The sequence below is a fragment of the Psittacula echo genome, assembly GCF_963264785.1.
Source record: "Psittacula echo genome assembly, chromosome: 1".
NCBI classification, from domain to species: domain Eukaryota; kingdom Metazoa; phylum Chordata; class Aves; order Psittaciformes; family Psittacidae; genus Psittacula; species Psittacula echo.
Genome location: NC_137735.1, coordinates 11,673,776 through 11,700,710, shown reverse-complemented (window position 1 = coordinate 11,700,710; position 26,935 = coordinate 11,673,776). Strand labels below are relative to the sequence as shown.

Here is a 26,935-nt window from a genome sequence, read left to right as displayed (position 1 = left end):
TCAGAATGAAATGGCCTGGAGCACTTTCGGGGTGCCAGGACAGCCTTTGGGCACCATCAAGGACAGGTCAAGTTACAAGATGATACAGTGGCAGCACTTTTACTCTAAGGTTATACTGTCAAACCAATCTACATTGCTTCTGGAAATTGTCACACTACTGTGCCATTCACTCAGAGGAAAGAGAACAACATTCTGCAGGGAATTCGAATCATCTAATGGGTTGGCTTTCCGCTCTCTGATCATAAGACTACCAGGTTGATTTTAATAGTCAACTGGTTTTGCTCTGTCTTCAATCATTCTGGCATTTAGAATGACAGACTTTTATTGCTTTCTTTTTGCATCATCCTTTATGATGAAAAATATAATTACTTTTAAATAACAAGGGCTGTTACTTAAAGGGTTATGAGATGCAATAATATTAACCATGAATGAACAGACCTCACATTCATAATTGAAGATTAAACAAGTCTTACCATGAAATCAATAGGTTTACACCCTATTTTACCTAGATATGTCAATTGTGGGTAAATATTCTTTCCCGTCTACGGGAAAAACTGCTCCTGACTGCAAAAAGTACATATTTTCCCAGGACTCAGAATGACCATCATTTATTGCCTCACGAAAGGCTGACACTTCTTACCTAGAGGTTACAACTGTTCAAACCCTTAAAAGGTTTTTTGCAGTATTCAGCTGTCAGGTTGCATCCTTCCTACTGCTCCAGTCTCTATTTGAAATATTTACTTGTTTTGAGAAGCAATATGTGAATATATCTGTACTGTATTGTGTTAGCAGAGCAAACAATCTAAATTATCACAACTATCCTTCCATTGAACTTCTTTAGCCCAAATAGCCCTGTGGCTACCTGACACAATATGTGGAGGTACTTATCTATATAAAAAATATTCAGTTTAATTGTTTTGGCATGTCTGAATGGGGTTTTGGAATTCTCTCCCTCTCATTTTCAACTGTCTGAGGCTCTATACACACTCAGAAAGTCCAAAGGGACAAGCATGGAAATAAAGAGCATTATCTGAAAAATACTTGTGGCTGCTGTTGAGACAATCATTTAATACAGACAGTGTAATTGCCCTGCTCTTTTGCATAGTTAAAACACAATGCAATTTTCCAAAACTTGTGTAAATGACATGAAATGTCATCAATGCATAGCTGTCATGTAGAAGCCACACTTCTCTTTCATGATGTTCCGATAGGAGGCCTAATGCAGTGGGGGAAAAAGAACCAAACCTAAAGAAAATTGCACTATTCCAATGTTTTAAACCCTGCTGAAGTCATATGTCATTTCTGAACAAACATTGGGATTCCCGAGATAACGCTTCAGAGCTTCTTTCTGTGTCATGTGGATCAGTGGAGTATGTTTTAAGATCAGAGTGTAGCATGCCCTTAAAGCACATAAAATACCTGGCTGAATGGCTGAATATATTTAATAACTCTTCATGAATTCCTGGAGCTTTCTAATAATCTTTCCTCAACTTGGAGGTGCCATCTTGTTTTTAAGAAGGCCTACAGGGATGCTGGAGAGGGACTCTTCAGCAGGGACTGCAGTGATAGAACAAGCGGTAATGGGTTTAAACTTAAACAGGAGAAGTTCAGGTTGGATACAAGAAAGAAGTTCTTTACTGTGAGGGTGGTGAGGCACTGGAATGGGTTGCCCAAAGAAGTGGCAAATGCTCCATCCCTGGCAATGTTCAAGACCAGGCTGGACAGAGCCTTGAGTGACATGGTCTAGTGTGAGGTGTCCCTCCCCATGGCAGGGGGCTGGAATTGGATGATCTTAAGGTCCTTTCCAACCCTAACTATTCTATGATTCTACGACTACAATTCATTAAAATTTATTACTTGTGCAATCCAAGTCTCATCTTATTCAGATATTTCTACAGATTGATTCTATGATTCATTATGCTATTCAGGTACTCCCACAGTTTTTTCCCATTTCTCCTCCCAGTGATTAAGTCACTCATTCCACAGCTTGCACATGCTCTTTTTTCTCTGCCCAGTCCATTACCCCTTTTAGCATTCCCAGTCTATGCTTGCTGCACATAATCTATATTTTGCAATAAGAATTCACATCTCAGTTCACTCTATTGCCTCTGTTCAGTTCTTTTCTCCGTACTACGCATTTTTATTCTTCCTCCACCTATTTTTCCTTTATGCCTTTTGATAATACTTGTTCTTTCTCTTGCTAATTTGATTTTTTCTGTTTTTTCCAGCTTTATCTCTTCTGCTTATAATCTCACTCTCTCTTGATTTTGCTTTTTGCTGTCACTCTCTTTCACATCTTCTTTCACACTTGCACTCCATCTCCAAAGTTTTGAACTGTACTGCCACTTAGTCTTTCTGCCTTTGTCACCTGCTTTAATTACATGCTGTGCATGTATGTACATAAATATATAGAAAGATAACTTCAAAAACAAACTGCAAAGGTTGACCAGAAAATTTCTCAACCAGTATATCCCATTCCCAGCTTTACAAGTTAGACTGAAAAGTACATAAGTACCCTCTTTGAAATATCATTCTTTCTTCTTGGTTTATTCTTTCAATAATAAGTGTAAAGACCAAAAAGGAAGAAGAAAAACAAAGAGAAGGGAAAACTACTAGACTTGGGAAAATGCTTTGAGTTCCATTGCAGCTTTTTTTTCCCTACTCAGGTAAAACTCTCACTGACTTGCAGATACAGATATCTTCCTCTCTTCTGGGGAAGGCGCAAACTCTCGGCGCTCAGACAAATGAGTCAACCTTTACACAGTATCTTACAAGTACACTTTCTTTGCCATTGTAAGGAAAAGGCAGCTAAGCAGGAACTCAGTACAACCTTGTCTGCGGTCTTTCTTTAAAGGAGGGAGTTGGAAAACTACTATATTTTCAATAAATTACATGGGGTTTTAGCCTTACAATTTCAGCAACTCAGCTAGATTAAAATCTTTAGGAAGCCTGAAATACTGCTTAATAGTACGAGGCTGAATCAACAGCACTTAAAGTATTTTTATAATTTAAATCATACATTTTATATATACATTGCATAATTTTGAATATACATTAAACCAATACATTTCCTACTGAAACATTATATATTTGATATTCAGAGCTCACCACGAAGAATACCAGAGCAATCGCTTCCCATACAAATGGGTACAAAAGATACAGCCAAGATCCTTCAGGGTAAAGCTCAAACCAGATTTTTTTTCAAAACTGTAATTTAGTCAAAGTTGCACTTGCTAAAACATCAGATTTGTAAACACGCTTTTTATAGCTGCTGCTTCCTGCTGTTCTGACTTGCCCCATGTGCCTTCTGTCCAAGTCTGGATGAATCAAAGCAGAGCTTTCTTGAACAAGTGTACCAAGCTTTCCACTTGGAGCATCAGAGAACATCAGAACTGAACAACCCCATACTTGGCCTCTGCATTAAATGAGATTGTTGTATATCAGCCCCAGCAATTCAGAAGGATCATTTCCCCAGCTACAGATTAATTCTTAATTTCCTAGGGGCAGCTTATTCATCTGCTAACCTTGTAATTACTACAGTTGCCAGAACTCCCCCCTTTTCCCCTTGCACACAGACAGATGCACAAATCATCCAACTTAAGGAGGTACTTAAAGCCAGAGATTAAATTAAGTTGGGGCTGGCTTGCCAACATGTTACAAACAAATAATAAAAAAGAAATTCCAAGGAGATTTTTTTGTTGTTGATAAAAAAAATAAACAGAAAGTCCTCTGATCTTTTAAGTGCAGAGCCACATAAAAAAGGAAGAGGTCATGAACTGATCACATCATAATAAGACAGAAGTTAAAAATTAACTTTTTTCTTTCTTATTCATATTTTCACATTTTTCCTTAATCAGCTTATTCATATAGCTCATAGGTCAGCATTCCCCTGAAGCTGTAGCTTTAATCACTAAGTAAAAGCAGATCATTTATATTATTACATTAACCTACTAGATTTTTGTAACCTAAAATTTAAAATTACAGTAGTGAAAAAATTAAAAAGCCAGCCCTCCATGCCCACTGGAAAAAAGGGATAGAGAATAATGTGATAATGGAATAACATCAGGTATTATATACAGTCTTTTTACCTTGTTTTTTTCTTCAGCCTTTGCAGCCTGTCTACAAACTGGATGCCAAATGGATGTACCTGGAAAGTAAATTTAAAGTTCTGCTTAATTCTGTTGCCCAATAAGAACCTTAAAAGAATTAAAATAAGAACATCATTAAACCTGCCTATGAGGTTTTATAAATCACAGTGTACTGATTCCAATCCTGTCACCATTTCATGGATACTTTCAAAGCTAAAACTGACAACTTCTCAATATCAGTAAGCTTGATTAGATACATTTTAAACACTTGATGCACTTCAGAAAGCTACATGTACTTCAATATGCAAGATCAGTATCTATACTCAAGTCCTAAGAAGTGTGATATGGGATCTCTGGAGCTTTTCCAGCCCAACCTCTTGTTCAGAGCAGGTCCCATTAGAGCAGGCAGCTCAGTGCTGTGCCCAGTTGGATTCTGCATATCTCCAAGGATGCAGAACCCACAGCATCTCTGGAAAACCTGTTCCATCAGCATGGTAAATTTTTCTTTTTCCATGTGTGTAGTCAGAATTTCATGTTCTCTTATTATATATAATCTTCTAACAGTCTGGCCCAGGTCATAGTAAGTAGCACACTGATGGGATGAAGCAGCATTTAACACTAGCTGAAAATCCAGTCTTTCTGAATTATTCACTGTACTGATCTTGCACTTCCTATATGTTTGTCTCACGTAAGTCAAATACTAGGGAACTGGATACATTCAGGGACTATCCATCTTGGAGGAAGCAGGAAATACAGAATGAATCAATTCCATACTTCATGTAATTACAGAAGAGAGGATTATGAATTCCAGAGATGGAAGTAAACAGTATGTGTGAGAAAGAAACTTAATAGTTTTGTATTAATAAAAAGGAAAAAAAAATAATCTTTTTAAAAGCTGAACACAGTGATAAATACTCAGAATTCAACTGAAGTGGAATGCACATAACTACATAAAAGAATAACTGGTGAGCTTTAATAGTAAAAAGGAACTTTTATGTTTATGTCAGTCTGAGCTCAGACAAGCTACAAACCAAAGCTTCCACACAGTTAAATAATGTGAGCGTACTGCAATTCCTGCTTGATTAAAGGGGAAACTGAGAACCTTTGCGCTTAAATATTTAATGTTTATACTGGGTGGAGAGCACCAAGAGGAGTTATTGGAAATGCTTTGTTTTCACAGCAGTTTGATAGTTTTCTAACCAGTGGATTTTGGAAACAAGATAGAAACAGAAAAACTATTTCCCAGAAGACAGATGGAGATCATTAGAATTTATTTCACAAAAATAACCCAGATGAACCCAGACTCACACAGTGAGATACTACCTATAAGTACAGAACAGATAAATTATGTTTACTAAGTTTCTGAAGTTTTTTTGGGCCTGAACCACTAAAGAAATATCTTCATAGCACCTTTAAATTCAATGCTAATTTATCTTTCAATTATGAGTAGGTCTGAGCTTGCCCACTGACAGCATCTGTCCCAGCTGCTTCACAGGTTGATGTAAATCTTCTCAGTGGTATTAAGAAGTATTCAGATCAACTTTTTTTGAATTACTCTTATCTGTGGTCCAGCAAAACTGGGAAACATTTTCACACAGAAGAACAAGGGCCCTTTCAAACAAAAGTCATCTGATGGATGACCACTGATGACTCAATTTCTAAGGAACATGCAACACCTGAAGGAACTTTACAGTAATTTATTAAGAGGATGAAGAACAAGTTATAAAATCCTGTGCCTCAGCATTTTTTTATCTAACACATCAAGTAAGGCAGCCCAAACACCTAATCACAGATCTTTCATTAAGTTAAATAGAAACTGCTCTTCATGTAAAGAGAAAAAGTATTTGATAGTAAGCTGGTAACGATGTTTCATGCATCAAAAAATAAAGTGATTAAGAAGGGTCCAAATTAACAGGACCTGAGCATACTTTGTGATTCTTGGAACTAAAAGCCAGCACAAAACCTAACAAATATCCACTGTTACAACAAACTGAATTTAAAAAGCAGATTCATTTGCAACCCAGTTTCAAAGAGTTTGAAATCTAGAATCAAATTTGTAGTTCGGTATCTTTTTTTAAAGCATTCATTTCCCATGGGACTTTAGTACTGCTACACTACTTTGCAATTGGAAGAACCACAGCATTTTCTGGCTCCTGAGGGAGAATCCATGAGCACGGACAAGGATCATTATGTTCTTTAATGAGCTAGTTTTTGTTGCAAACCAAAGTGACAATAAAATTGTAATTTTAAGTAACGTACTAAATTATAATTAGATTTTACCAAGCCCATTGTTGTGTCTTAAATAAAGTCTAACTTTCCCAGCTTAATGTACTATTTCAAAGTATGCTTCTAGAAAACTGGACAATTGCAAAGTTGTAATACAGATCTGGACAAGCATGTGATTTTAGGATAACACACCAGCCCTACAGTTCCCACATCCCACTGAGCTTCTCTTTTCTCTTTTCCTTTGAAAAGATACAGCCAGTCAAAGACATAGGCAAAAGCCTTCATTTTCTTTGGTGTTTGACCCTGTATTTAACTGTGCAGACATCATTTTATTCGATCAGTTTAGTACGGCTAAAAGTTGCTGCATATGAAGTATAGATTTTCTCTCATACCTAGGTTAACCAACTTTTTTCCCCACATTGAATAAATTCTTGCACAAGCCCTTGTCCACTACCACTGAAATTCCCTGACAAGAAACTGAATTTCTCCTGTGCAAGCTTATGGCTGTGTAAGGTACAGACATATTTTGTGGTAAGGGCTTCAGCTCCATGGCATCCTCTTCTCCACTCTCTGAGGACACTTAGGTCTGACTGAGGGGAATTCAGGTGAGGACCTTCAGATTATCACCTCATACCAAAATGAGTGATGAGTACAGGATTGGTCTTAGGACTGCACCAGCAGCACTAGGGAACCTGATGTCCCACATACACGTTAACTTTCATCTGGACTATTTATCACTGCAAAAAAACCCCACATGTTTTCAGTAAATGGAACATTTTAATAATCTTCACTGTCAAGTACTTCCCTTCCATCTGCAGGAAATAACTGTTACCACTCATCCTTCTGTGGTTCACGCTTGCTATTGGATTTTAACTGAGAAAGAAGTAGTAGGTGAGTAAGCATTAGTGGTTTGGTTTTGCTTTTCCATTGCATTGTTCACTTTCTTTGGTAGCTATGAAATGAGAATATGGGCAAAACAGCTCAGCCATGCTAATGAGTATGTGTAAGAGGCAATGCTGTAAGTGTTTTGCATTTTGGGTTTCTGTTTGGTTTTGTTTTTACCTTGAAGATACATTTCTTCTCCTTCTGCAAACATCTGATTGCACCTGACACATCGTGCACACGTTGGGTGATAATGTTTTTCTCCTGCCTGTTTGGGAAAAAAGGTACAGATGATTAAGTATACTGATCAATTTAGTGGCTTCACTATGAAGAGTTTTTCTCCCATCCTCTAGAATATGACTAATTAGAGTAAATCAGTTAATGTCAATTAATTCAACAATCTCCTACAACCACAATGCCAATTTTTTATTACAGACAATTCATGACATAAAATGAAATAATGGCCTTGCCCACACAAAACCAACATTTATTGTGCAATAGTTAAGTCTCTGAATTTACAGAATGGAAACAATTTTATATAGCAAACACATATTCCCTGTAAACAACCATCATGTGCACCAAGTGCAAGGCAACTTAGGACTCACCTGAGCAAGGAAGCTGGGAGGACATAACCTCGAGCATGGATTTGCAGCCAAACTCTATGTTCCTCATGACCACACTGAACATAGAATCTCAATGTACAGCAAGAACCACCTTGTGGAAGGAATGCTCGTAGATGCTTTGAAAGTGTCTTGCAGCTAACGTCTACTAAAGGGTTTCCATGAGGAGTGTGAGTGGTGTGCCTATAGGGTCTATAAGTTCAGAGATGACACTTCTGGGTACTGTGTACTAAGTCCCTTGCACAGACAAGCCAGAGCTTTGTCAGTTGTTCTGAGATTAGTCCACATAACTTGATACCACCGTTTTCAGTTATAGAATGAGAATAGGACTGAGCCATAAATTTGCTCAGAACACCTTAGCAACTCATCAATTGTCATAAATTCAAATTTCAAATTACCTTGTAGCTCCATTAATTTAAACCGTTTCACCACTGACCTCTAGGTGTTTCTCAAGAGGAGACATCTACCTGCTACAAAGGAGCAAGGGCTTGTCTATGTCACACGTGTCACACAGACAAGGCTGAAGTTAACCTCAAATGATTATCAGACAAAAAAGATTATTGGATCAAGGGATTTACGTAAAGCTCAATTTTGGTAGCTTGGCCAAAATTCAGTTCTATGGCTGACTGTGGGTAAGCTTGTTAGCTCTGGTTCCCACAGGCAATGACAGCAGCACCGCAAGGCAATGTTGGCTTGAGCCAGTGACAAAAATAGCATTCAGTGCTTTTCTAAATGAACAATGCAGGCCAGCCCCTCCAAACTGCACCCCTACCCCATTTTTCAGATGACACCCACAAAACAGAGTTCAACAGCCAAAAGCTGGCTCTTGTGCGTGCTCCCACACCCCTCATTCTTAAAAATCCCTAAATAACTGAAAGCTTGGCATCTTCCTCCTCTTCTGACCTCAAATTCTTCTGTGCTAGATAGGACGGCCATGGTTTAGGTGGATTAAAGTCAATGCTGCTTCTATTATCAACAAAAGCCAGGCGATCAAGTAACTCTAAAACTTACAGCTAAGTTAAACTAAGTTTAATTTAAAGTTTAAGCTAAATCTGACTTCAACAGAAATTCTCCTGGAGTTAAAAATAAGCAAATTTCGATCCATGTAGAATGTCTCACAACCTGCTTATCTGAAAAAAAGTTACAAATGCTACTAGGATTGTATGTGCCTTTAAGAAATTACTATTAAGTATTGCCCCTCTGTCTTCAGCATGTAAATATGTACATTCTCCTTCTATTAATCTAGAAATTTAATGCTGTTACTACAGGGATAACTTGTGTTACTCTTTTATTGACTGTCAAATCTTTCAGAGGTATTTACACTGAAGAACATCATTTGTGTCTGGAGGATATTTTGCTGTTCATAATATCAAACAGAGGAGTAAGGTAAATTTTGGTTATAGAATCTGTGGGTTTACTTCATCAGTGTTAACTTGATTCACCCCTGAAACCTGTTGCTGCATTTTAAACCAGCAATAAGGAAGAGTGACACATCACATCAGAATTGCCATTTTGAAAACAGCTTTCTTCCAGTTCACTCTTTTTGTTACGGTGCCATTTGTACAGACTACTGAGTGATTTCTGCAGCTTTAGACACGGAAGATGGTCACTACTGCATTGACACCTTAAAGTATCAGACCATGAAGTATTGCTACTGGGCTTAAACCCTGAGTTTAAAATTGCTTGCCTCAGTGCAGGTGTTTAAGCACAGAAGGGTATTTAACCATCACCAGACAAACACAGGTTTGGAATATCAATCTGAAAAGAAATATCATTTCCCTTGGAAGATCTGCAGTGCACAATCATTGCTAATGCAATGCATCACCTCAATAATTCAATTGATTTGTCACAGCTGATACAGTTTCCAGGCTAACACTCTCTAGGGGAATTACTCTTTTGCTAAAATAAACTGTCAGAAGAGATGTGTTCTGATATATCAGAACCTGGATACATCACAGAATAAAATCTATTTCCCCAAATTTAACACTACAACCAAATACATAATTTTAATTCACTCTATACAGTAACTAATATCAACGAGATGTAGAATGACACAGAAAGACCTCTTTTACAACTTAGATACAATAACAGAAAAATGCAAGGAGAACAGTGCAGTGATCCCTTTTGCTGATGCTCACTCCAGGATAACTCCAATGGATTTTGAATAATTACCCCTGAATTAAAATGGGAGATACTCAAACTTTTCATATAACTGTAAGTGCTGCCAAATGGGTTTTGTTCCCCTGTTCTAATTGTTTTTAATTTTGCTCTTCTAACCAAAGCACAGAAGACAAGACATAGAACTCTGCTTCACTTTAAATATTTAATTTAGACTGCACCATATTTCTAAATAACAGGTGATAGCTGAACCTGAGGCTAGAGACTCAATGCAGGGATTAACTAATAATATTCCCTGACATGTTTATATGGTTACCCAGATTAGATACCATAAATTATATTCAAACCTAGGACCTGGGGGTGTTGAGTCTGAACATGAAGCATAACCTTCCCTGGGTACACGCCACAGAGGCTTTCATTAGTGCTCCTCTCCCCTCTCTCTTCAGACTATTTCAGAGGCTTCACCTCCTAGATTAACAGGAGGGTCCAGGGAGCAGGGTCCAGCAGAACACAGAAATTCTATAAATTTAGGGCAGCAACTGTTTAATGTTTTCAGTTTTGTTGCAATAATGGCCTCACTATTTTTCTTTTTCTTGGTTATATTGATGTGAGAGAATTTAATGCAGCAAACAAACTCCTAACCATATGGTTACTTTTTCTTTGCACAGTTTGAAAGCTTCGTTTGACAGATTGTTGTCTCAGTGTTTAATAAAATATCAACACACAGTTAGCACAGAAGAATTCACATTCATCTCTGGGAGATCTTTAAAGGTTCAAGTGGTAGATTGTAAGAAACCTTAATACCTTACATTTGCTTCAAGACTGCACCAAGCCTTTGTGCCCAGGCATCCAGATGTGAAGACAGTACTATTACAAAAATCAATTTAAAGACTAATTCTCAACTGAGATTTCCTCAAACCTGAATAGCAAAGCCATGTCCTTAGCAACACAGTATACCACCAACAGTTTAATTTCCCTTCAAGTGACTATACTAGCTTTTCACAACCACCTAGTCAAAGCCTTGCTGTGTAGTTTAAAAGAGGAATCAAAACAGTCTTTAACACTCTGAGACAAAGTATTATCAATTATTTCATTTCCTTTAGGTATGAGGGAGTGCTCTGACTGGTAAATCTTCTCTGTACAGCAGGCAGAGCTTTCTGGGCTGGGTCAACATGAGAAACATTCTCCCAGCGAGCCAAGGACCTCCTTGCACTCCTTGCCCTAAGCATGGGGGCCACTGTAGTGTTGCTGCCTGTCCCACACCACAACAAGGACATCCATCCTTCACTTAGAACCAGGAAATTCTACAACAAAGTGCATACAACCACCTTTTCTCATTTCTCATTACTTTAATGCTTGAACTAGACAAAAGAAGAATGAACCTGATGTGACGAATATTAACCACATCTTTTAAAGCACAATTTGAAGACAGTAAGCGGCATTATATATCTAATGAGCAGTATGAACATCATGCCTGAGAAACATGCAATGCTAGCAAACCCAGATGTCCTGGTTTAGCAGTAGCAGTCATTTTTTCTACTGGTGCAGTGCTGTGTTTTGACTTTTGGCCTGGGAATAATACTGATAAAGCTGATGTTTTCAGTTGCTGGTCAGAATGTTTACCCTGAGCAAGGACTTTGTGAGTCTCATGCTCTGCCAGGGAGGAGGAGAAGCCAGGAGGAAGCAGGGACAGGACACCTGACCCAAACTAGCCAAAGAGGTATTCCATACCACAGCACATCATGCCCAGGAGGTAGAACTGAGAGTCCCCGGAAGGGCTGGATCATGGCAGGGTGGGGGTGAGGTACTGGTTAGTGAGCGGTTGTATTCTCTTGCTTGTTATTTCCTTTATCATTATTACTATTAGTGGTAGCAGCAGTGATTTGTGTTATACCTTAGTTATTAAACTGTTCTTATCTCAACCCGTGGGAGCTGCATTCTTTTGATTCTCCTCCCCGTCCCTCCAGAAGCGGAGGGAAGAAAGGTGGGGGGGAAGTGGACTTCGTGGTTCTGATTTACGGCCTGGGCTTAAACCACGACACCAGAGTAATTAATGCCGGAAGGAACAACCTTAACTAGTTAAGGTTGGGTTTTAAATTAGCTGCCATCACTCAGGGAAAAGATACTACATTACTGCAGACAGCTCAGCAAAAACCTCTGTTCTCTAGCTGTGGCTGCAGTAGCTGATGAAAGGATAGAATCTATAAAAGATATGTATAAAAATTGTAACTCTATCACAATGACACTGCTCGTTTGGCCTCTCATGCCGTTGCTAGGAGGGTGACTTATGTAATTTTTTATTGCAGTTGATGAGTGACAACTGCTTATGAATTGACACATGAGGGATTGAACCAGAGCAGCCTAAAGCCCAAAGCATAAGCTGAGCCCTGGAAGGAAGATGCAAGATTTCTAATGACTCTCTCAACAGTCTAAGTGCGTCCTATCTCACTGCATTACTCAGTAAAGTAGCTAATAAAGGAAGAAAAAAAGTAGACAAAATCATTTAATGTGTTAAACAAAGTTGTAACTATTTGGTTCCTTTCCTGAGAATGAAGATTTCAGTAATCTTACCTTTAAAAAAAATTATCTTGTTATGAAAATGCACAGTTGTAACTGACACCTTGTACTGCTGGGAGTAAATATTAAGTGGAAGTGAGAAAAGATTACACTGCTGCAATGATTCAATCATATCAAAGCATATTTTCCATTTTAAGGGTACGATATATAGGTTGCTATAATAGTGTTACTACCACTGACTGTTATCTATTAAGATAGGTCCAAATCCTGCCCTCCTCATACTGTAAAATCTCCAAATGAAGTCCTAACTATATCTTATCCTGAACAAAGATAATGGAAGTCAGGCTACAAAACACTGAGCCTGCTGGTATGCCAAGGCATGATGTAGCTGCTTGACCCAGAAACAAAGCCCACAGAAGCCTGTGCACTCTTAGTCAAAAGCTTTCTGCACCCAACAAATCTGTTGGAGAATTGGGTCATCACCAACCAACCACCTGTTCAAGCAAAAGGAAATAGAATAAAGCAAAAACCTGCTGACAATCAATAAGCCTTTCAACCAGGCAGCTTCTCACCCTGAAATGAAGGACTAAAGCTCTTATGAAAGACTCAGGACTTGACTGCTGCTGTCTAAGTGGAAGGGAGTTACTATTTGGGATGGGAAGGGGAAAAATACTTAAGTACTGTTCTGATGGGTAGAAGTTTAGAACTTCAATAAGATGATAAATATTTCCTGAATAGTTTTCATTCACATAGACATTCTCATCCATTCATTCATTCGAACACATTGTGATTTCTTCAAGTGCACTTCACAATACAGCTAATGGTAGAAATACAATTCAGTTTAAAGTCAGGAACTGTGCAAGTTCGCCACAGAATGATGGCATAATTCAGGTTGGGAAGGTCCTCAGGAGGTCATCTAATCCAACCTCCTGCTCAGAGCAAGGTTGATGCTCAATCAGATTAGTCTGCTCAGGAATGTGTCCTGTGTGATTATTGAAAAACTCCAAGGATAGAGATGCCACAATCTCTGAGAAGATTGCTCCAGTGCTTAGTTATCCTTACAAGCTCATAACTCTGCCATTGCATCCACACAGTGGCATATTATGTAGACTATACTGGCTCCATAAACTGTGTTCTAGAGGGTATTTTCAAATTAGAGTGATGATATTCAGAAAATCAGATTATCTTTTTTGCTTGAAGTAAAATACTCTGCTCAGTTATCAGACTTAAGTGTAACCACATAAAATCTGCATCACGTTTCTAGCAAAGCCAGTTTTGCGTATATTACAGAAGAACTTGAAGGATTACTCAGTAGTCAGTAACAGTTGTATACAATAACGGTTAAGTTAGTAAACAGCTGTCATGTTATCTACTGGGTATGAAGGGACAGGCAACATTATCAAGGCAGAGATATTTGGCAAAATATTTGCTGCTTATGTTATAACAACAGTACTGAGGAGAGAAAAGTGTGAGACCCAGGAGACAAAGAGACAATTATGTGAAGGAAAACTCTTACTAATTCCCTTAGTCACAGTGGACCTGACTCACCATTGAGTCACTTCAGCAGCGTGCCAGGGCAAATGAACCATTTTCAATAGTGTTTACATGAGTGTAAATGTAATGTTTTGAATCAATCCTTCTCATTTTCTCCATACTGGATTCATTTATCATCTCACTAGATGCCAAGAAACAGTCATGCGAAATGTTCAATACATGCACCTGCAGCACTACTTACAGCTTCAACTGCCTCACATATACAGTTATTTCATATTGTCTTGGTTCTGGCTCATCCCTCTGTACTTTGCAGAGCCTTGAGACTTCCCACCCACATCTGAGTCATTTTTTACTGCCTCCCACACACTCTTTATTCTTCCAGGTATAAACTGCAGATCAAATGTACCAACAGGGACATTTATCTCGGAATGATAGTAACTGGGCTCTCAGAAAGAGAAGTTTCTAATGCTTGTGGAAGAAATAAAGAAAATCCAAAACCCAAAAAAAACCCCAAACACATTAAAATCCTAAAGGAGTAATTGAGAAAAAGAAAGAATAGAAAGAAAATTCAGTACTGTTATAGCTGTAATTCCATTCTGTAACATCTGCAAACAAGTTCTGACTCAGGAGCAAATTCAGCCCTGCTGCACAGTCAGGCAAAAGTTGGAGATGGCCAATAGTGTGCTTTTTCTACAGAATCCTGTACATGATCTTGTAAACCAAAATGGTCTGTTATGCCTGAAACCACTGATTTTGCACTCAGTTGCGCTTCTTATGCAATGAGCGATCTGCCCCTTTTGTCTTTTTCTTCTCAGATCTGCAAATTTTTCTTGCCACCCACTGAGACTGAAAGGCTTCTGCTTTCCATTTGCTCAACAATCTACTTCCTTCTTTTCCACTTGCCTCTTCCACTCCTTAAAACACACTTACAGACCAAGACAAGCTGCAGCTGGCTCTCACGTCTGCCATCCCTTGATAGGGGAGAGGGAGTGCAGAAGGAGAAAGATGACTTGCAGACATATTCCCCTTTATCTTCAACTTTGCAGCTGTGCATTTAGCCCACCCATTTCAGACGGGAGAAATGAAGCTGCAACTAACACTGAACAGCCTGGGAGAGAAAGCATGATTTATCAGATGAAGCCAGCACTGGTCGTAGTGATCCAGGCTGCAAACATCCGAGGACGGAAGCTGTCTCTCATTCTGTGCCTGAATAAGGCCTGATATTTAGGATCCCCAAATTTAGCTGGGTCTAGAAATGCTGCTGTCATATGCAGAACTGATAGTAATAGTCCTTCCTGGAAGTAGAAAGTTGCTACTTTCAGACTCATCCACACATTTCAAGTTCAAGGTACTATTCAGAAGTTCTTTGAGGGTGAAAAAAGAAATCTGAAGAAGCACATTGGCACGACTAAAACTCTTAAAAATACAAGAAATAAAACTGCTTTCCTGCTACTGCAGACACACTGAACTGTTGTCACATGGGCAAGAGCATTCTGGAGATACTTTCCAAACAAAGGCAATGGTCACTAAGTTCGCTTATTGCTGCACTACTGTCATGGTTACAGGAGAGAGCTGGAGGAGGCACCTGTGTTGGCTGGATCGTGGGTTGGTAGGTACAGGGCACTGCAGAGCAGTGGCTTTGCTGACCACAATGTACCCCAGGTGTGAGTCAGATCACCAGAAATTATACAAAACAATGGGATGAGGAACTGAAGACATCCAAAAAGTGCAACATTTACATTGTCAAAATATTCAAATGCTGGCAAATAGCACCAGATAATAATGCATCACCACAGCAACATATTGCTTAGAGAGGCATTGTAACAGACATACTGTAAGCTGTTAGTGTCTGAGGCTCAGGAGGTATCAAGGTGACTATGAGAACCACTGCTTTGATTCTTTAATTAATTAATTGAGATAATTTAAGATAGGTAACTAGTATTATTTTTTTGCATAATTTGAGAAGGCAGTGGACACCATTCACCGATCTGTCTGGCTCAAGAGTCTAACTCTGCAAGAAAACTCTAACACATACAGAACCACACAGGCACAAATGCACAGCAGCATTACTGGGGACTTCTTCCATACATATGAGAGAAATCCTCAACAGAAAAGCAAGCAAGAAACTGAAACAAAAACCCCCACAAATGCTGCAATAGTAATTCGTTCTTCTCTATTAACCAGAAGTTCAAATTCTGAACTTCTCGTTTGTATTATTCAGAAATAGTTTGCAGAATCGTTTACTTTGGTAAGAACATAACAGGCTTAAGATATCACAAAATGCTACTCAGTGCTCTTCTTCAATAAACATAAAACAGCTTCTTTTAATATGTACTGTTTTTTCCTAATTGTTTGTAATAGTTCAAGTAATAAATACACAGAGGTGTAGTTCTATATCTTTCTGGAGAAGGAAAGTATGAGGGTGGGATAAAGATAAGAGGAATGTAACTAAAACAATATAATTGCACTACAGAAAAGGCTAAAATAAGGCTAATAAGGTCAAAAACATTTGCATTGCTATTTATATGCTTGTTGACAGTATTTTTAATGATGCTTGTTTTAAAGCAGAAAGTTTAAGTCAACTGTTAATTAACACTTACCCAGTCAAGTTCAGATACTCTGCACTGATGATCAATCTGCCTTTGCAAACCAGCAGCCCCAGATGAATACAAGCAGCACTGAAACAGAGACTGTTCTCAAGCTGCAAAATGCCTTGCATCTCAGCAAACACTATGCATTGAAAGTGCCAGTTAATGTTTCCTACCTTAGATGGTTTCCTTTTGCAAGAGCTAATGCTGATTTATTTAGATGTGTTTCTTTCCTTCTTCTCTCACGATAGGAGAAAAACTGGTGTAGAGAGCAGTTTCTAACTGAAGACTAGCACTGACACTTGGATCCTTTTGCGGCTCTGACAACGTTCACACGGCTGCCCATGCTACAGGAAACCCTTCGTTCTTATAGATGGAGCCGCTTTTATTGCATGTTTCAGTATTAATGCCTACATTATAAGCTGCTGCTCAAGTACCTTTCACACATCACTAGGTTTTGTTGTTAGTGAAACAGCAGGGTAACAGACATTTCAGAATGAACCATTCTTCCACACTGCAGGCAGAAACTGGTACACCCTGCTATAAAGAATTAGTCTCATCTCTCTGCTACAGAGACTTTCATAAAGGGAAAGGCAATTGATTTACAAAGTAGATGTGGCTACATACAAAAGTGGCTTAACCCTAGGGCAAAGCAAAACACACATACAAAAAGTAGGATTAATTTTTAATTAATAAGTCACTGAGTTATAAAAGGCATTTGACATATAAATTATTGTCATTTCTAGTCTCATTCCTGCCTAATGCCTACTGCGTTTGTTCCCTTATTTTAAGGTAGCGTATACTCGTGACTAATAGATTTTAAAAAGATTTATTGATTATACTTTGCTAGACATTTACACATACATATAATCCATAAAAATGTCAACCCTTTCTTCCCCCACATACACTGAGTGCCATGCTGCCATGTCAGGACATCAAACAGCAATGGAACCCATCCTTATGTTTAATAAGTGAAACCAGCACTTGTAAAACACATTTACACCACAGCCATGCAGGTTTAAATCATGGGACAGTTGAAGACAGAAGTATAATCACATACTGAAAATACCTCTCAGTGCTTACAGAAGCAGTTGGGTTGCATGTAAATAAGCCTCAAAAGACCCTTCCAAAAGCATAACTTCCAGTGTGCTCCACTGTCAAATTTTATTCACATGAAATTCAGAACAATGGCTAGTAGCAGCGGAGATCTAGCTTGTTCATAAGCCCCCAGTATAGCTGGTCATAGAGACCTTCTGTGAGGCAGCTCAGCCTAGCAATTGCTGGGCTGCAGTTGCCTATCCAAACAACCACAGTTGATCCCCTCACAGCATATACTGCATTTGCCATCAAAACACCCCAGAAGGTTTTCTTTGGGTATGAAAGCTTCCTTTAACAATGTAGGAAATCATCAGCTGAAACAGCAGATAAAGGGAAACACCCCCGAGCTCATATCTTGCTATGGGGTTTCAATATCAATGAAACCACATTAAAAAACCCACACTCAGTGCAAGATATACCAGAGAAAGTACTTCAGGAGCAGTGGAAGAGGTTATTCCAACTGCACAAGGTGGTAGTGAGATATCATCTGGTGTACAGCGTTCATGCACACTGACAGAAGGTGGTTCCAGCTAGCAACATATGGCGAGAATGTCTACCAGCATCACCAGAAGAGCCTGGGGCTGACTTTATTTTTTTGAGGGGTAAATGGTTTTTAACTAAGAGGGGAGATTCAGGCTGGATGTGAGCAAAAAGTCTTTTACAATGATGGTGGTAAAATACTGGCACAGGTTGTCCAGAGAGGTGGCGGATTCACCATCCCTGAAGACATTTAAGGCCAGGCTGGATGTGGTTCTGGACAACCTGATCTAGTTGAAGATGTCCCTGCCCATTGCAGGGGATTTGGATTAAATGACTTTTGAAGACCCCTTCCAACCCAAACCATTCTATGATTCTATGATTTACAAGCAGAGGAGAATATGGTTCATTCAGTTTTTCAAAAATGAAAGTTGAGAGAAATTAAGGTTGTTCTCTATAAATTATCCTTAAGAGTTCATCGATTAAAAGGGAGAAGATCAAAAAAGCTAAAAATCATACTGCATCCAAAGAATCAGTAACTATGCACAGACTATTTTAAAATAGAGGTGCCAGAACTGAATTAAAGTTTCTAAATACTGGATGTTAAGGAAACACAGGCATGTTCCCCAGGAGAGGGCACCAGGAGTCACACAGCTCCTCCACACACCTCAACAGCCTTGAAGCCTCTGCACAGCCTGTTGTGTGGGAAGGACTGGAAGGCAGGCAACCCACCCCTGCTTCCTCCGAGCAAAACACAGCTAGAAGACTGATTAAAAATCATGAAATAAATGGGAAGGGTTTTCTTGATTGAAAAGGATTTGTATCAGGCTCTGAATTAGCATGTGAAATAAAGTACATTTTTAGAAAAAAAAAAAAGGGCAAGTACACTTATTTTGTCTATTTTTATGACATGCTCATTAGCACAAGTTCAGATTTTAATTAATAAATAAGTGCTTGCGATAGAGAAAGAGAGGAAAAAGTATTTTTAGTGCTAAACACGGAGAAATAGATTGCAACATGACAAAAGGGAGATGGCTGGTTAAAAAAATCAACAGCTTGTTATTTTAAAATGGGTTTATTTTCTGTGTTATTGCCTGGTTTTAGCTATTACTGGATTGGCAACAGAGCTATAGCATAAACACTAAAAAGAAACCTTTTTCTCCCTAAAGGTTTTCAGTCAAACAGCATTTTTAGTCAAACTATAAACTCCAGACACCTCTTGATCCCCATTTAATTGGCAGGTTTATCAACATATATGGTCAGGGATAAAACAGCAATTTCTAGGAGACGACTGATGCTGCATTTAACAGTGCTCTGTATGCTTCCTGAGCAAAGTGAACCTTGCCCATAAAAGCACTGGTGGGCAGGGGTTTTTATAAAAGAACAGCAAAACTGTTGCCTTTGAAAGTAAAAGGAGAATTTATGGTCTCCGTAAATTAGCTGCTCAGCCCCCTTTTGTAGTATTTCCAGTACAAGTTCCCTGGGAGACTGGGGTGAAGCCAAGGTGGACTGGAAGGGAAGAAAGAAACAAGAAAGGAATTCTAAACAGAGCTATCCTGGGTTTAAGCTCATTTACTACATGGAATGAATCTGGCCCTAACAAACTGGACTGAAGGATGAATTTAAGTAAATCATCATTGTACTTGGCTGGCAACCTACAAAACCAGCTATATTTTTATAAGTTATCAGTAACTCACATTAATTGACTTCTCCTTCCTCCTCAGCTGAATAAACACTTAAAACGAACAAGTGTTGGAAAGGGAGACAATATTATAAAATCTGGGCACACAATAATCGTGGAAGCAGCTGTCCTCCTGACATTGTCACAGAAATCAGAGATGGAAAAAATCCTATTAGCTCATATAGTCCCTCCCTTTGTCACTGCAGGACTGTTCCCTAACGTAGATTTTCCAGTGCCTTGTCCAATCTCATTTTAATATTAAGTGATAGCTTCCAGCAGCTCCCTTGGGAAACTATTCCTCTGCCTAATAAGCACTGCTGTCAAGATTTTCTCCCACTTTAATAGCAATTTGCCCTATTATTTCTGTGTATCTCCAGATTATTTTCAAGATGGTAAAAAGAAATACTGAAGTTTCGAAAAATGCTTCAGGATTCCAGACAGCTCCACAAAAAGTACATCCTCTAATGAAAAACACGTATGGCTACTTTTTACTTTCTTTCTGTCTTCATGACCAGGAGAATTACAAACATATCAACAAGCGACAAACACACACTGAGTGTTATGTCAGACAGACGGAAGAGATCAGCCTCAATTGCAAGCCTTTTGAACAAGTCCATCTGCTGCAGACGAACAACAAATGACTTAACCACGATAGCTACAGATATGGTCTCTGTGTTCTTTCAAATCTGTTTGCTTAGGTCATGACTTTCAGTCTATCTTCCCAATGAAATGAGGTGTGCACTACCTCCTCACCTGACTGCTCTCCACGGCCAACAATGAAACTCAATAGCCATTAAAGTGATCCATTAAAGAAGTCACAAGGCTCATGGAAATCACAAGCTGATCACCATGGAAGGAGCCTCATGCAGTGTCATCTCCTGACCATAAAAACAGGCAGTGCGAATGTAAAGAAAGGTCTTGAGATATTTCAGTGGGAAGCAGAGAGGATGGGAGCAGGTATTTTGAGAGATGTCATGAGGAGCAGGACCTACTGTGACAGTGGAATGCTAGGACACAGCACATGCACTTGTATTCAAGCTTCATCAGTTTTGTTGCACACAAACTGAAATTACTTTATACAAGTTTATGGAAAGATTATACACCATATAACAAGCGTCCAGACACTAAATAACATTGTACCTGTTCAAATACATTGCCTGCTTCATACTAACTTCAGCCTAGCTTTCCTGCCTGTCAGTGACACTGACACTGCTGTGCTTTTACAAATTGTGAAAGTCCTTTTTCCTCATCTTTTGTTAAAAAAGGTTTCAGAATCTTGCATCAGTATTTTTTCCACAGCTAAATGCCACAGACTTCAATCAAAGTTGCTCCCAGGCTGCACCAGTACCAAAGAAAAGAAAATCAGTGCAACAGCACCGTCATCAAAATAACACTGGGAAAGGGGAGAGGAGGTGGGCATATACATGCACTAACCTAAAACATCACTTAGAACTACAAAGACATATATAATCAGTCATGGTAAAATTCCTACTATGGCTTTAAAGAATCAACTTTTCTCAAGTTTGTTGCTGGTCCATTTATAATCAAAACAAGGTACTCTCCTCCTGTTCAGCATGCTCTCACCAAGCAGTTAGAAGAAACAGGCATAGACACATGTGCCCCCGGGTCCCACAAATGCAACTCAGTACTGTTACTGTGCAAATCTTATCTTTTTTTTTTTTTCCCTTTCATCATCCACAGAGTCAGTAAGGACCCAATTCTTAACCATTCAAACCACATGCTATTGTTTAGCCATACTGTGGGTAAAATATTACCAAATAAAAATGTATCTTTGTACAGATATTTCAAGGCAAGAACAGGACAGAAAAACACAATATTGTGAAGCCAAAAGAGCCAGTACAGAAACTGGAGCTTCTGTTCTTCTCCAGTCTTAATCACTCCCTGTAGCCTGCTGTGCACCTCTAATTTTCTATAGCTTTGACCATGACACTCTTGCCTCTCTATTCAGCTGTCTTCCTTATTGCATTGACTGTAAGTTAATTGGCTTCACCTCCAAAGCCCACCCTCTCTTACTACCTTTCCCTCACTGTCAAAGGCTGGCATTTCTGAAAACTTATAGCAGCTTCCACTGGTCACCTCTGACATTTCTGATATTTTTAAAATGTTTTCTTCTGTTTTGCCTCTCCCACTTGAGAAAGCTGCCTTCACACTCTTAGATGTCAGCTTTCTGAGACCTCTGTAAAAACATTTGATAACGGAAAAGCCTCCCAGGCCTAACCCTAACATTGGCACATGCCATCTAGCATGGACTCATTGTTTCCTTCTAGTTGCTCCTCAGTTCCTACCTAGCTGTAAGTGTCCATCACTTGGATAGTTAAGTCTTTATATGACTCCCATCAGACCTTTCTCTGATGGAAGTCCTTTAGGACTTCTCCAGGCTTTCTTAACTGAGGAAGAAACAGAAGTGAACTGAGTGACCTGGGGAACCTCTTTCTAACTATGGCTAAGGCTTCACAAAATACAGGAAAAGGCAAAACGTAAAACTGGATAATCATTGAACATAGGATAACAATACAATTAGATGCAAAGATAAATTCTATTAAGATCAAAAGAATATATTAATTTCTGGGTGCAAAAACACATTTCAAATGATTAATTTTAGTTTTAAAACAGCTTCATCCTAACCCTGGGGAACATAAAACAGAATCACAAAGCAGAAATTGCAAAGGAATTTAGCATAAGTATTAAAATGTGCCCAATAACCCATTCACCTATTACTTCTGCTACCTGAACATTCTCCAGCACCACAAACATCCATTGAGGGAGTTTGTGTATTACAAAATCATTAACAGAAGAAATAAAAGAGAATTACAGAAGAAGTTCCTAGTACTCCATAAAGTAACATTAAAATGTTGCATTAACACTCACTTGTAAGCATACAACTACACCACAAAGAGCAAGTCTCCTTGTACACTCAGAGATATTTTTGAACGACAAGTTCTCCTTACCTCAAGCACTCTGCCTGTGATATACTTTTCACAATTGTCACATCTGATCCCAAACTTTGCATGATAGTCCGTTTCGCAATATGGAACACCATCCCTAGGGAAGAACAATAGGACATACACAGATTGCTTTTCATAGGCTTATAGATTTACTGATTTACAGCTAGAATTTGTTAATGCTTCAACACTTCATAGGGAGTTTATGGACTTTCCCACATCCCAGACACTTTTACTTATTAATTTTGTAAAGAATTGAATAGTTAATGAACTAGTCCGGCCTAAGTCTACTGCAATCCCGCTTTCCTGCTCTGTCACTGAATTCAGCCATCGTCTTTGCCCTTGTCATAAGAGTCTCTGAGACCCTCACACCATTTTTTGGTATAGTATTACTCATTAACTTCTTCCATATTTTTCCCCTTCTTTGGAAAAAAACGGTTATTTCTACATTGCTCTTTACTTATCAAATTTAGATCACAACTTTATGAAGTTTCACACTTAGACTATTAAGCCGATGAATGAAAATAAATAGCTCTAAAAGAAACTGGAGACTCTTCTCCTGTTTCAAAGTGTAAGTTACACATTGTTCAATATATTTCGTGTGCTATGCTAAAATAGCCCATGATCAGTCAGATTTATTAGCAGAGACATAATTTTATTCAATATTTCCCTGGAGAAACATAAAAATTAATTTTATTGCATACAAGTTTGATTGCTTCGAGATGAACCTACAAGTTATCACAATAAATAATTGAATTAATTTGAAGCCAGGATGTTTCTTCTCTTGAGTTATTTTGTTTGGCATTCAGCTTTTTCAAAAAGGGGATTTAATGGTAATTATATCTTTAAAATTTATGGGGTTTTACTATTAAATAACAAGCAAAAATAAAGCACTGTAGCAAACTACAGCAGAATAGCAGAACATCTGAGATAATGCACAAACTTTATTTGAGAACACCCTTTTATTATATATTGTTTCTCCCCTGCAAGCTGTGAAATTAAATGTTATATGCCTATTAATCTAAACCCAAAGAATTGTTGAAAGTCAGTGGGACATTGGCTCTGAAACTCCATCATCTCCGAGCACTAGTGACCGAGTTATTTAGTTCTTTAAGAAAATTTCATCGTATCAACACACTTCTCTGAAGCAGAAATTAATCCCAGGTGCTTTGGCCAGTGAAAGCCCTGTATCTCACTGCACTGATATGAGTGTTGACATGGGACTTGGTCTGCATGTGTGCTTTAAGCTGCTTCTCTTTGCTGTCATCACATACAGTCCAAATCTGACAGCACAAGGGTCTGGAGCAGCAGAAAAGCGTGATACGTCCCTCCTTAATGAACTTTAGGAGAACATTTTTGCTTATGTGAATCACATGGAAATGATAGTACGTGCTTGTTCACATAACAGCATTGCACAAAGTCAAACATAGGTAACTAAGGGTGTATCTATGGGGCTTTGTAGCATACTGCACCCATTCCTTTCTATAGCATAGCTGTTTTGTCAAGTCCCATTCCAGACAAATAGAAAAATCCAACTTTTACTTGTCTTAATTATTTTTTTATGCTTTTAATACAATTCAGTTAATAGTTTAGATAATGATCTCTAATATTTATATACCCCCAAATATACATGAGCAAAATCTAAAGGATATGCAATGCTAAATTAATTATTTGGTATTAAAAGAATGCTGAAAATGAATGAAAATGCTCCTATTTAACTTACTTGCTGATGTACTCGGCATTCAGTAGCTTGCCACATGTATTGCACTTAAAACAGCCCAAATGCCAGTGTTTGTCCAAGGCAACCAGTGACTGCCCATTTTTAATTTCTGAACCACAGCCCCCACAATCTGCAAGAGAAAAATCCAATATGAGTGAATCACAGGCTTTAGATGGTCACGTAACAATACCGATTACTGCAGTACAAGGATCCATCAGTGTCCTAGTAACAGCTTTGTGCAGTCTCTAAAGCTCACTGCTGGCTGCTCGCTGATGGATGACAAGTGGTGCTGCCCTAATATTGCCTTAACGTTGCTAGAAGACATGAATCTTTCAAAGTAAAAAAATAATGACTTAGATTTCCTGCGACTTAGGTTTTATTTTAACACATTTATACAGTGTTTAAAATACACAAAGTGTTGCCAATTTGGTTTCAAGCATTGTAAATCAGGCCAATAAAATTAATAACAAAGACCTAACAGTCATGGGATTGCAATGAATAATTGATTCTCCATATTAGACTTTGGTTCTGGGTCTGAAAGCTTTACTTAGTATTTCAAAATTCTTTTTGCAACCATGAAAAAAAGCCTAAGCTGAAATCCTGTAACCAGGAAAAATACATGAGAGGCGCTACAAATTCCTGAGTAGTAGTGACATTGCAATATGTGAATGTGATGGCTGGCTATATATTTATAACTTACAGAATTTCACTTATATAAAGCTCCAAAAAGTGGTAGTCAAAATTAAATGTAAACCATATCATAACTGGGTAACATAGGCTAGGCTATGTTGGTTAAACATGGCTATACTCCCCAATAAAAGTAATTGAGAACAGGACTTTTGGGGGGGTTTGGTTGCTTTTTGTTGTTTTTGTTTTATGGTTTGTTTGCTTGTAAACAATAGATGCTTTTGACTATGCTAGGAAAACACAACTATACCCTCAGATTCCACAGCAACAGTCCACCAGTGAGCACCCTGTTTAGAGATGCAACACAGGCATGGGATTTTAATCTGGTTCACTATATCCTAAATGAATCCTTACTCTACAGGGTCCAGCTTTCCTTCACTCTTCACTCTAGGTTCGTGTTTATGTATAGTTTTCTTCAGAATGTTAAAACAGACTATGTAGAAAAAATAGGGATAAATATCAGTAATAAATTGATTCTAGTATCAGTATCTCAGTAACCCTTCAATTCCATACGATTATATCATCCAACCTATGTGAAACCATACATATATATATTTAGGAATTATTCATGTATAACAACAATTTGCTACAGAAAAGGCAAACCCTGAGAGTCATTTAGAGATGCCAGAAGAGGAAAAAAAATAAAACCACAACCATGACTTGCATAGAAGAGAAAGATATATAAAAGCATTAAAGAAAAGATTTATCTAGTTATTAAGAAGGAATTCTAAACACAGGAGCTCATTAGAACATTTAAACAGTCCTCTTAAAAACTTTCTGATTTAAGATTCTATTTAGCTGGTTACGTGACCCTAATGAGACACTCTGTTAGTGCAATTGTAAATGCCTCATTTCTGAGTGCACAACAATAAAGGGCAGTTCTTATTTTCCCTTAGTGGATTTGGAATGGATTAAGGGAGTAATAATATGTCTTTCTAATGTCACCCTGTAGAGAACCAATATGTGGAAACAAGCCCAGAACAAAAGCTTGTGCACCATAGATCAGAATGTTTGAGTTTTTGCTAATAAAAGACAACATCTGGGTGTGTGCCTGGATTTAGTCCCACAAGAGAATAAATACTGCAGTATTCTGTAGTATCTATTCTTTAACTGCAATCAGAAATTCATTTGTGATCTGCCCTGCACGGGGGGGGTCATCTGGTAATCTAATTTAACCTCACTAGTTGAGAGTTTATTTCACAAACTTAGTACAACACTGTGTATTCAGATATTATTCACCATTCAACTGTTTTAAGCTTGGGTGGTCAGAAATGAAGCATTTTGTGAGCTAATTCTTTATTTCCAACTGCTGTTTTCTCTGTTAAGTTCCAGATAATTAAAAACAAATACTGCAGTTGCTATGCCAACAGTGCCTATTGATGCAACATCCTTGTCTTCCTGTTTTGGATGCAGCATCCTTTGGTGACTCACCTAATTTCAACCCATAACTCTGCATAACACATCATTTTCTGTTACATGTTGATATTCTTCCCTGAGTACTTTTTCAACATCAACACTGCCACAAGAGGTTTTCACAGCTAGTGTTTTATAAAGGAAACAACAACGGTAGGTAGGTATATACACAATAATAAAAACAATCAAGGACTTGGGCAAAATGCTTGACGTTCTTCCTTTCTTCCGAATATAATGCATAACAGAGGTCAAAACTGAAGTGGCAGGATGAAAACAGAAGGAGTGGTCAGAGGGGACAGTGATACTAGGAGCTCAGTGAGTTCCCAGAGATATCCTGAAAGCATTCTTGAGCTCAAGTCAGAG

General features: G+C 38.4%; 1 protein-coding gene across 1 annotated transcript in view; it reads right to left on the bottom strand.

Annotated features, from left to right (window-relative positions):
* ABLIM2 (actin binding LIM protein family member 2) overlaps positions 1 to 26,935 on the bottom strand; it is a gene marked incomplete at its 5' end in the record, with an annotated part of 109,508 nt that overhangs the window by 47,420 nt on the left and 35,153 nt on the right. Inside the window, 4 exons of the mRNA XM_080638896.1 lie at positions 4,089 to 4,147; positions 7,377 to 7,464; positions 22,759 to 22,852; positions 24,476 to 24,602. Of these exons, the coding sequence (XP_080495022.1) occupies positions 4,089 to 4,147; positions 7,377 to 7,464; positions 22,759 to 22,852; positions 24,476 to 24,602 (368 nt within the window). The remainder of the gene's footprint in view (positions 1 to 4,088; positions 4,148 to 7,376; positions 7,465 to 22,758; positions 22,853 to 24,475; positions 24,603 to 26,935) is intronic.